The sequence below is a fragment of the Hippopotamus amphibius genome, chromosome X, assembly GCF_030028045.1.
Source record: "Hippopotamus amphibius kiboko isolate mHipAmp2 chromosome X, mHipAmp2.hap2, whole genome shotgun sequence".
Lineage (NCBI taxonomy): Eukaryota > Metazoa > Chordata > Mammalia > Artiodactyla > Hippopotamidae > Hippopotamus > Hippopotamus amphibius.
The window spans coordinates 88,362,690-88,375,447 of record NC_080203.1 but is presented as its reverse complement, the minus strand read 5'-3'; the positions used below and the strand labels follow the sequence as shown (position 1 = coordinate 88,375,447).

General features: G+C 36.7%; 1 protein-coding gene across 1 annotated transcript in view; it reads left to right on the top strand.

Annotated features, from left to right (window-relative positions):
- Positions 1-12,758, top strand: part of KLF8 (KLF transcription factor 8) — a 78,684-nt gene that overhangs the window by 14,169 nt on the left and 51,757 nt on the right. The window contains exon 2 of the mRNA XM_057718436.1: positions 2,066-2,139. Within this exon, the coding sequence (XP_057574419.1) occupies positions 2,066-2,139 (74 nt within the window). The remainder of the gene's footprint in view (positions 1-2,065; positions 2,140-12,758) is intronic.

Genomic DNA, 12,758 nt, shown 5'->3' with positions numbered 1-12,758 from the left:
CTTTCAGAAATGTATTGAACACCTACCGTATGCTGGACACTATTCTAAGCCCTTGAACTACATCACCGAAAAAAACATCAAAGATGAAAATCTCTGCCTTCAAAGCGCTTGGAAATTAGAGTTTTCTGCATCTGATTTCTACTGTGCTTATTCCTTAATATGCTTCTTCCTTCATTAACCCAAACCCCTACCCCTAAAGAGGCTTCATAGAAGCCTTAGGACTCTGCACAGAACAATTTTAAATATTTTAATTCTACGTGGAGAAGTCGAGGCTTAGGAAGAAAAATGCCTTGACAAAGTTTACAGGATGTAATTACTGGGCATCTAACTCCCAGGTCAGTGCTCTCTGCTGTACTTGCTGACTCTCCATGTCTGGTTGACCCAGATCTAAAACTGATAACAATGTGCCTAGAGTAACCTCTGACACATAGTAATTATGCATAAATATATGGTGAATGTTGACTATATATGTGAGAAGTTCTGCTCATATACTTGGATAAGAAAAGAAAATGTGTTTTGAGATAAAATTGGAGATATTTTAGAGTGTCAAAATTCTCCAAACTCTTTGATAGTGGCCCAGAAATTTTCCTCATAATCTCAATAGAAGATTCATTGTGTGTTATTACCTATCTAATTATCTAATTAGGATCGGTTTCCTCAATTCCTGACAGTTAATAAATAAAAGAATTATTTATAGGTTTATCTTTTACTTTTTTGTGTGGCTGTATTATAATTTGTATCCTTGCTGATTGTTCATTTGCTGTATTTTAACTGCATTAGGTCTTAAAAGGCTACTGTGAAGTGACCTGTAAAATGAATATTTCTATGGGTAAATGTAGTTGACATCCAAAACAATTAACTGATTTATGGGCTATGTTTTGAAATGCAACCAGGTCATAAATGAGGAAACTAATTGTAATCGACTTGTAGACACAATGTGATCTGAAACTGACCAATTAAGTCAAAAGCAAGCTATGAATTCATCTTCCTTGCCCTATATTTTCATGTCTAGTGAGATTAGAATGTAGCTAAATCAAAGGAAATCTAGTTGAAGAGGCGCTGGTAGAAACTAATGATGGAAATGATTGTGATGGTGTAGGGCAGCTGAATGAAGCCACCAAATGTTTACTTTTTCCTCATATGAAAGTAAACACTTCGCGGCTTCATTCAGCTGCCCTACACCATTACAATCATTTCCTTAACTTGGGATTTCTGGTTTTCTTTAGTTAACAGTACTCTTTTGATGTTCTGACTACCTGCCCTTTGTTGCAAAACTCCTATATATCCTAGCTCTCCCCTCACCTCCTCTAAGCAGTTCTCTCAGCGTTACTTGAGATGCTGCCTCCTGGGGTTGAAGTCCTAAAAATTCCTGCTTAATAAAACAGAATTCTCAAATTTTAGGTTGTGAATATTTTTAAAGTATATATATACATATATGTATATACATATATATAACTGAATCACTGTGCTGTACACCTGAAACTGACATGACATTGTAAATCAACTATACTTCAATTAAAAAAATAAACTAAAAAACAAAACAAAAAAGGAGGAAAAAGTATCTAAAAAGGAAGTAGAAAATTGCTTGTATTAACCCCACTTGGCTTGTATGTTTAAGAGAAGTAGAAAGATAAGATGCTTCCTTAGAAAGATTTGGAGCTAATGTGTAAGCAAATGCATTAGGGTAAATATCCACACAGAAGCATGGAACCCCTTAGAATGAGAACTAGGCCAGGAAGGGGAAGATTCTGGAAACTATGTAGCCATGATGATATTCCTCTGAAGGTAGTGCTAGTTGGAGAGGTTGGAAGAAACAGATTCATGTGCATACAGGATGTGAGGGGAGGAGGCAGCTAATATTTTTGGGGACCAATCAGGGCTATCTTGGTGAGTAGAATATGTAAATTAGAATGTTGTCCAAATAGTGACTTCTCAGTATCTAGTAAGTCCGGAAAAATAATGTTCATAGAATACAAACAGGAGTAACCAGGGGTAAATGGCATACTGTATGCATATAGTGGTTCAATTTTATTTTAAAATTGTCTTTCCCTTGATTCTTTTCCAGATATGGATCAACTCATAAACAACTTGGAGGTCCAACTTAATTCTGAAGGTGGCTCAATGCATATATTCAAACAGGTCAGTTATCACGAAAATGAGATACTAATATTGAGCCATAATAATGTTGAGTACCCAGTAATTGTCATAAAGCTAAAGCTCATTTTTCTTTCTAACAACATGTTGGGGATTGAGAAGGGGTGAATGAAGGGACGTTTCCAGGAGGTAGCTTCATGTCTGGGTTTCTGGTTTAAGTGGGGAGTAAATCTGGTGTAAAATAAGCATAACTTTTGAAATCAAGGCTATAGGGATAAAATTAGACACTTGTTAGACAACAGCAATCATTTATCTAGCACTAGTCTATATTTCAGGCACTCTGAAGACTAAATGCAATGTCTTATTTAATCTTCACAATAACTCTGTTGGATAGTGTGTTAGTCAGTGTTCTCCAGATAAACAGAACCACCAGAATGTGTATTTCTCCATCTCTCTCTATCTCTATATCTATAGATATACATAAAATATGTATCTATCTCTATCTATAAGTCTATATATATAAGTAATATATATTATATATAAAGATACATCTTTACATATAAAATAAAAGTATATCTATATCTATAGATCTATCCAAATATATCTATCTACCTATATATTGAGAAAGAATTTTTTTTTTAATTTTTGGCTGCATTGGGTCTTCGTTGCTGCATATGGGCTTTCTCTAGTTGCGGCGAGCAGGGACTACTCTTCGTTGAGGTATGTGGGCTTCTCATTGCGGTGGCTTCCCTTGTTGTAGAGTATAGGCTCTAGGCATGTGGGCTTCAGTACTTGCAGCAGACAGGCTCAGTGGTTGTGGCACGCAGGCCCTAGAGTGCGTGGGCTTCAGTAGTTGTGCTGCACAGGCTTGGTAGTTGTGGCTCACAGGCTCTAGAGCCCAGGTTCAGTATTTGTGGCACAAGGGCTTAGTTGCTCTTCAGCATGTGGGATCTTCCCTGCCCATGGATTGAACCCACGTCCCCTGCATTGGCAGGTGGATTCTTAACCACTGTACGACCAGGATTTCCCGAGAAAAAGATTTTTTAAATTGATTTTATTGAAGTATAGTTGATTTACAATGTTGTGTTAATTTCTACTATACAGCGAAGTGATTCAGAATGTATATATACATTCTTTTTCATATTCTTTACCATTATGGTTTATCACAGGATATGGAATATAGTTCCCTGTGCTATACAGTCTTTGTTGTTTATCCATTCTATATATAATAGTTTGCATCTGCTAATCCGAAACTCCCAATCCATCCCTCCCCAACCCCCTCCCCCTTAGCAACCACAAGTCTGTTCTCCATGTTCCAGATATATGCCCAGGATCATATGGCAATACTATTTTTAGTTTTTTGAGGAACCTCCATACTGTTTTCCACAGTGGCTGCTTCAATTTACACTCCCACCAACTGTGTAGGAAGATTCCTTTTTTCTCCACACCCCAAAGAGAGAAAGATTTTAAGGAATAGACTCACATGATTATGGAATCCTAGCGAACCCAAAATCTGATGGGGTAGACTGGCAAGCTGGAGAGCCATAGAATATTTACAGTTCTAGTCCAAAGGCAGACTGCTGGAAGAATTTGTTCTTCCTTGGAGGAGGTCAGTCTTTGTTTATTAAATCTTTCAAGTAATTGGATGAGGCCAACCCACACTATGGTGGGTAATCTGCTTTATTCAAAGTTCAATGATTTAAATGCTAATCTCACCCAAAAAAAACTTCTTCACAGAAACATTCAGAATAATGTTTGACCAAGTATCTGGGCACCCGGCCCAGTCTAGCTGACAAAATTGACATTCACAGGTAGGTATTCTTAATGTTCCCATTTTACAGATAAGAAAGTTGTGACCTTGGGCATTCCCAGAACAAGAATTCAAAACAGATTATCTGATTTTTTCAGCTAAGCACTCTGTGTAAGATGTGGGAGTCCCATTTTGCTCAAGGTTGAGTTCTAAAGTCATTGCATAAGTGAAAACCAAATACAGTTAACATTATCCTTGAAAATCCCTTAAATTGCCTGTATTTGGGTATACAGTTTTGTGTATCCAGTACTGACCTCTTTTTTTATGTAAGTCACCAGATAAACTACTTCGCTGACATTTAGGAGTAATATTTCAGAAAAAAAAAGTTTTAAAATCATTAAATGCTTTGCTTTTGGTGTACAATTGAATTTGCTTAACTTACATGTGCATATGGATGAGATGCCCTTATACTGTTTTAATGACGTTAAAGCCAATGTAATGTCTTATTTACCTTGCTTGTAGCTGTTGCCATTTAGGAACTATTAGCACATCCAAAGTTGCTAATTGTTGCAAAACGGTTGCTGTTTGCTGGTGCTTTGTCATAGTAAATATTAAGAGGAAGGTGAGTATAAGAGTTAGATAAAAAAATCTATTAAACTTGAAGATATTTATAGGACCATCCATCCAATAACTACAGAGTACACTTTCTTTTCAAGTGCACATGGGACATTCTCCAGGGTAGATCACATCTTGGGTCACAAATCAAGCCTCAGTAAATTCAAGAAAATTGAAATCTTATCAAGCATCTTCTCCAACCACAACGCCATGAGACTAGATATCAATTACAGGAAAAAAAATTGTAAAAAATACAAACACATGGAGGCTAAACAATACACTATTAAACAACCAAGAAATCACTGAAGAAATCAAAGAGGAAATCAAAAAAATACCTATAAACAAATGACAATGAAATCACGACGACCTAAAACATATGGGACACAGCAAAAGCAGTTCTAAGAGGGAAGTTTATAGCAATACAATCCTACCTTAAGAAATAAGAAAAATCTCAAATAAACAACCTAACCTTACACCTAAAACAATTAGAGAAAGAAGAACCAAAAAACCTCAAAGTGTGCAGAAGGAAATAAATCATAAAGATCAGATCAGAAATAAATGAAAAATAAATGAAGGAAACAATAGCAAAGACCAGTAAAACTAAAATCTGGTTCTTTGAGAAGATAAACAAAATTGATAAGCCATTAGCCAGACTCATCAGGAAAAAAAGGGAGAAGACACAAATCAGCAGAATTAGAAATTAAAAAGAAGTAACAACTGACACCACAGAAATACAAAAGATCATGAGAGATTACTACAAGCAACTATATGTCAATAAATTGGATAACCTGGAAGAAATGGATAAATTCTTAAAATGTAAACTCTTCCAAGACTGAACCAGGAAGAAATAGAAACTATGAACAGACCAATCACAAGCACTAATATTGGGACTGTGATTAAAAATCTCCCAACAAACACAAGCCCAGGGCCAGAGGCTTCACAGGTGAATTCTATCAAACATTTAGAGAAGAGCTAACACCTATCCTTCCCAAACTCTACCAAAATAGAGCAGAAGAAGGAATACTCCCAAACTCATTCTACGAGGCTACCATCACCCTGATACCAAAACCAGGCAAAGATGTCACAAAAAAAGAAAATGACAGGCCAATATCACTGATGAATATAAATGCAAAAATTCTTAACAAAATACTAGCAAACAGAATCTAATGGTACGTTAAAAAGATCATACCCCATGATCAAGTGGGGTTTATCTCTAGAATGCAAGGACTCCTCAATATACAGATATCAATCACTGGGATACACCAGGTTAACAAATTGAAGGATAAAAACCATATGATCATCTCAATAGATGCAGAAAAAGTGTTTGACGGAATTCAACATCCATTTATGATAAAAACTCTCCAGAAAGTGGGAATAGAAGTTACCTCAACATAATAAAAGCCATATAAGAGAAACAAATAGCCAACATCATTCTAAACGGTGAAAAACTGAAAGCATTCCCTCTAAGCATAGGAACAAGACAAGGATGCCCACTCTCACCATTATTATTCAACATAGTTTTGAAAATGTTAGCCACAGTAATCAGAGAAGAAAATTAAATAAAAGGAATCCAAAGTGGAAAAGAAGAAGTAAAATTGTTGCTCTTTGCAGATGACATGATATTATACATAGAAAATACTGAAGATTCTACCAGAAAACTGCAAGCACTAATCAATGAATTTAGTAAAGTAGCAGGATACAAAATTAATGCACAGAAATCTCTTGCATTCCTATACACTAACAAGGAAATAGCAGAAAGGGAAATTAAGGAAATACTCCCATTTTCCATTGCAACAAAAAGAATAAAATACCTAGGAATAAACCTGCCTAAGGAGGCAAAAGACTTGTATGCAGAAAACTATAAGACACTGATGAAAGAAATCAAAGATGATACAAACAGATGATACCATGTTCTTGGCTTGGAAGAATCAACATTGTGAAAATTACTATCTTACCCAAAGCAATTTACAGATTCAATGCAATCCCTATCAAATTACCAATGGCATTTTTCACAGAACTAGAACAAGAAATTTTATGATTTGTTTGGAAATGCAAAAGACCCCGAATAGCCAAAGCAATCTTGAGAAGGAAAGACGGAGCTGGAGGAATCAGGCTCCCTGACTTCAAACTATACTACAAGGCCACAGTGATCAAGACAGTATGGTACTGGCACAAAATCAGAAATATAGATCAAGGGAACATGATAGAGAGCCCAGAGATAAACCCATGCATATAGGGGCACCTTACCTTTGATAAAGGAGGCAAGAATATACAATGGAAAAAAGACAGCCTCTTTAATGAGTGGTGCTGGGAAAATTGGACAGCTACATGTAAAAGAATGAATTTAGAACACTTCTTAACACCATACACAAAAATAAATTCAACATGGATTAAAGACCTACATGTAAGGCCAGACACTGTAAAACTATTAGAGGAAAACATAGGCAGAATACTCTGTGACATAAACCAAAGCAAAATCCTTTTTGACCCACCTCCTAGAATCATGGAAATAAAATAAAAAAACAAACAGGACCTAATGAAACTTAAAAGTTTTTGCACAGCAAAAGAAACCATAAATAAGACAAGAAGACAACCCTCAAAATGGGAGAAATTATTTGCCAATGAAGCAACGGACAAAGGATTAATCTCCAAAATATACAAGCAACTCATGCAGCTTCATACTAGAAAAGCAAATAACCTAATCCACAAATGGGCGGAAGACCTAAATAGACATTTCTCCAAAGAAGATGTGCAGATGGCTAACAAACACATGAAAAGGTGCTCAACATCACTAATCATTAGAGAAATGCAAGTCAAAGCCACAATGAGGTATTACCTCGCACCAGTCAGAATGCCATCATCAACAAATCTAGGAACAATAAATGCTGGAGAGGGTGTGGAGAAAAGGGAACCCTCCTGCACTGTTGGTGGGAATGTTAATTGGTGCAGCCAGTATGGAAAACAGTATGGAGGGTCCTTAAAAACCTAAAAAATAGAACTATCATATGATCCAGTAATCCCACTACTGGGCATGTACCCAGAGAAAACCATAATCCCAAAAAAACATGTACCATAATGTTCATTGCAGCCCTATTTACAATAGCCAGAACATGGAAGCAATCTAAATCCCATCAACAGATGAGTGGATAAAGAAGATGTGGCACATATATACAATGGAATATTACTCAGCCATAAAAAGGAATGTATTTGAGATATCTGTAGTGAGGTAGTTGGACCTAGAGTCTGTCATACAGAGTGAAATAAGCCAAAAAGAGAAAAACAAATACCGTATGCTAACTCATATATATGGAATCTCAAAACAATGGTACTGATGAACCCAGTGGCAGGGCAAGGATAAAGATGCAGATACAGAGAATATACTTGAGGACAAGGGGTGGTGTGTGGGGGGCAAAAGGGGTGTTGGGTCGAAGTGACAGAGTAGCGCTGACATATATACACTACCAAATATAAAATAGATAGCTAGTGGGAAGCTGCTGCATAATACAAGGAGATCAACTGGATGATGGGTGATGATTTAAAGGGGTGGGATAGGGAGGGAAGGAAGGAGTTGAGAGGGAGGGGATATGGGGATATAGGTATAAATACAACTGATTCACTTGTTGTACAGCAGAAACTGGCACTACAGTGTAAAGCAATTATACTCCAATAAGAAGCTTAAAAAATCTATTAAACTTGTAATGAAAAAAATATTCAGTGAGATATTGTCAAGCGTGGATAGCTACCTTATTTTGAAATCTCAGTACAGCTAAGTACAGTTCCAAAAATGTTTTTCCATGCATTAAGTATACTAAGGTTCCAGAATTTGAGGTCACTTTGAAATTGGTGCAATGTATAGAAAATTCTGGATAGTAGATGATTTAAGCTTTTTGTTTGTTTGTTTGTTTCTCGCCATTTCCAAGATATCTTGTTTCTAGTTAAGCTAGGGTACTTGTGGTACATGGCCGCAGAACACTAACCATGTCCCAAGCCCAGAGCTTGTGTTCTATAACAATGCAATGCTGTCAATATCCTAGTGGGCAGAAGCCTCCTAGTTTGGTTCATTATAAGATTTGTTTATGTCATGAGGTAGGATTGGTGGATGGGTGTCTAGCTTAGTACACACATCCTGCTCTCACTTCTTTGAAGTTCTACATCACCGTACCATGTAATGAATGAGCACTTGCTTGTCACCTGCCCTTTGTTTATAGTTTCTGATTATTTCTCAAAAGTAGGATTTCTTGGACAAAGTGTATGAACAGATCTAGGGTTCGTATTGTATCATACATCTCCTCCCCACTCCAACTTAATATTGTTAACATTTTGGCACATATTCTCAAATAGTTGCATATATTCTCTCTTTCTCTGCCTCTCTCTCTCTCTTTTTCTCATTTCTTGCCTTCAAAAGTAACTTACATCAAGAAATTTCAAGCCTAAATAATTCAGCATGCATCACTTACAACTAATGACATTCTCCTACATAATTACATCAACACTAATATACCCAAGAGCGTTAACAATATTTCTATAATGTTATCTAATTGGGTCATACATTTCTCAATGGTTCTCAGTGACACTTTTCCCCATAGCATTCTTTCTGTCTGGAATGTGCTTCAATCAGCCTGTTTAATTTACCAAATCCCACACTTTCTGTAGAGCCCAAATTCCAGTTTCATCTCTTCCATAAAACTTTCACTGATAACCACAACTCTCACTAATCTCTAGTGCCCTGAGCTCCTGGAATGCTAAATTATCTGTATTATTCACTCATGTGGCTCTGCTTATTACTTGTTTTCTAATTGTCAACGACTTCATGTAAATATCTCATTTACACAGTGATATTTTTGTCTCCCAAACTTCAATTATTTGTGTACCACTTTCACAATTTCTGCCATATCCTTGTCATCAATATTATTTACTTACTTAAAAAATTAGATCGTATGTGTTAAAATAAATAAATACCTATATTAGTTTTGTCCCAAGCAGTCTGAAGAATTTGGGGTTTGATTTGGGGTATTAGTTTCCTAGGACTGCCACAACAAATTACTGCAAATTGGGTGGCTTAAAACAACAGAAATTTACAGTTCTAGAGGCCAGAAGTTCAAAATTAAGGTGTTGTCAGTGCCTCGAACCACCCCAAAGCTCTAGAGGAGAATCTGTTCCTTGCCTTTTCCACCTTCTGGTCGATGAAGATGTTCTTTGACTTTTGGCCTCAACACTCCAATGTCTGCATGCTTCTTCATATTGATTTCTTCTCTGTGTTCCTATGTGTGTCTCCTCTGTGTGCCTTTTATAAGGACATTTGTTATCGGATTTAGGGCCCACCCAAATAAACCAGGAGAATTCTCTAATCTGGGAATTAGGACATGAACATATCTTTTGGAGGGAACACCATTCAGCCCACTACAATATGTTATGTATGTATTATTTCTAAGATGTAATAAATAAATATATAACTATTTAAATAAAATACTTTATCAATGCACCATCCAAAAACAATCTTTGATGCTTTGAGGAAGAAAAAATGTTTCATCTTATTATCAAATACCTAATACACATATACATACATGCATACGTACCTACCTATATACATTTCTGACCTCATTTTGCCTGGATGTATCTGCTACTATGCTTGATACTTTTTCACAGCCCCTTACGATTGCTTATTTCATTAGTTTGTACAAATTGATGAATTCTTTTGTCTTATAGTGCTTCATTTCCTGATGTTATTGTGATGGTGGGAAGTAAAATTCAAAATCCTTCTAGGTTTACATTAGGTCTAACTTTCTAATAATATCCAACTCCACCCACCTCTCCTTTCTCTAATACCCAAACACCTGATTCCATATTGGAGAAGGATTGGAGATTCAGATTAAAGTGACTTTTTACTTAAACAATGAATGTGTACATATATGTGCATACATGTGTACCTGGGCATGAAAATGATTAGTCTAAACCTAGAGCAAAGCTAGAAGGGGTCTGTGTACAAAAGCAGCTTTCCTCTTTCAGTTTGGGAGGAGCCTGAGTTTTATCTTATTACCATGACAATACTCCTTCCTCTCCTTTCCACCTGCTGCGCTGTCTGGAGTATTTTGTTCTTTCATTTTCTTTTCTTTTCTTTTCTTTTTGGCACTTCTTTTTCTTTATTTTTTCTTTCAATTTTAACTGAAACAAATGTTGAAAACAGAAACACGAAGAGATCTTGAATGTATACAAATCAATGAATACACTGATCTGTAAAAATTTAACCAACGGGACTTCCCTGGTGGTGCAGCGGTTAAGAATCTGCCTGCCAATGCAGGGGACACGGGTTCAGTCCCTGGGCTAGGAAGAATCCCACATGCCACGGAGCAACTAAGCCTGTTCGCCACAACTGCTGAGCTGCGCTGTACAGCCTGAGAGCCACAACTACTGAGCCCATGTGCCACAACTACTGAAACCCGTGGGCTTAAAGCTTGTGCTCCACAGCAAGAGAAGCCATCGCACTAAGAAGCCTGCCCACCACAACGAGGAGTAGCCCCCGCTTGCAGCAACAAAGACCCTATGCAGTCAATAAATAAATAAATAAACAAAGAAATCTATATAAAAAATGTAACCAGCCTCCAGATCAGGATAGAAGAGTTCCCCTCAACTATCCTATACAACAACCACCACCACCACCACTGCCTGACTCTGTTCTCTCCTCAATGCGCCAAATGAAACTTAACTTTTCTGATTTCCATCAGCATAGCGGATGTTGCCTGATTTTGACCATCACATAATGTAAATGATAAAAGTGTTCTGTGACAACCAGCTTTCTTCATGCTCATTCATGAAGGTTCACCCATTCTGTTGTGTGTAACAGTAGGTTGTTCTCCTCCTTAATGTTTTAGTTTCCATTTTTGGAATACACTGCAATTTCTTTATATACTTCAGGATTGCCTAGCCTTGCCTTCCCTTTCAAGCTCTAAATCAGAGCTGTTTTAAGCAATTAATTCCCCTGACCCTCCACCTCCCAAGGCCTTTCTACCTACCTTCACCAAATGCTCAAGTGTTTAAATATTTGTGAAATTGATCACCTTTTCTGTGGGTTTCTTTCTAGAATTGAAGGCACTGGGTGCCTTTATCTTCTTTGGTGATATATCAATCAATAAATCTTTTTTGTCAACTCAAATCAGCTTAAAGTGTGATTAGAATTCTGGACATTTGAGGGGAAGGACTGTGGAAATTAAAACCTCTCCAAATTACCCCCAAGTTTCTGTATTTTTTTCATACCTAACCTTCTTCAAATACTCAGAAATCTTAGAAAGCTGCAAACTGAAGTTTTAAAATAACAAAATGGGTAAGGTATTCCCTTTCTTTGAAAAATGATACTGACTGACTACAGAACACTTAAAACCTGAAGTCATCACACAATCCTGAAGATTAAAAGGGGTGATTTAAAGAGAAAAATCTGACAACAAGCTTTAAATCAATTCTCAGATGAGCTTTCAAAGCTGTGGTAATTGTATTCAATGAAAAGTAGAATGGGGAGCCATCTTGAGTCATCTTAGTGAGAATTCTTAAAAATCTCTGAAAGTGTAGGGCTGAAAACACACTCACTCCTTATGTTATATTTTTTCCAGAACCTTTAAATATTGTCTGCTATGTACAAGGAGAAGGTAAAGCAGATAGTGTGTGGGTTTTTTAACCATAAAGATAAATATATTCAAAATATGAAAGAAACCAGACAGTATATTGAAATTCTTACTAAAATTATTTTGACCATATTAAAAGAATTCTCAGTGCACACAAAAATCATTCACTATAGTAATATGTAGTTATGGAATGCTTATCCCATTAGGTTTTCAGGCCACAAAGCAAGAAACAGTAAGGTAAACCTTGAGAGCTGCTTTCAAGCACAGTCTGTTTTATTGAGGAAGTATACATGCAGAATACAGTATTCACAAGCCAGAGAATCCTTGCTACAGGCTGAATTCATTCAGGCATAACAGGTACACTTGAAAGTGATGTACAGAAGGAAGTATGTGATGATATGCTTTGAGGAAGTTACTATTAAAACAATACAACCCACACAACTGGCCTTCCAACATTTCTTTTAAAGTCTTGTGATGATGGCAGAAGAAGGGTAATGATTGAAGCCCTATTGTGGACAGGGTTTTGTTAAGAATTGTTAGACCACAGGGCAGACTTGGTCTACAGAAGGACAACTCATGATGGTTTGCTGAAGCAGCACCCTGCAACATCTTATCTCATCAAGTCAATAAGAATAGCCTATATGTTCTTTAAGTTCTATACTTTCATCAGTCAGTTTCCATCTTGG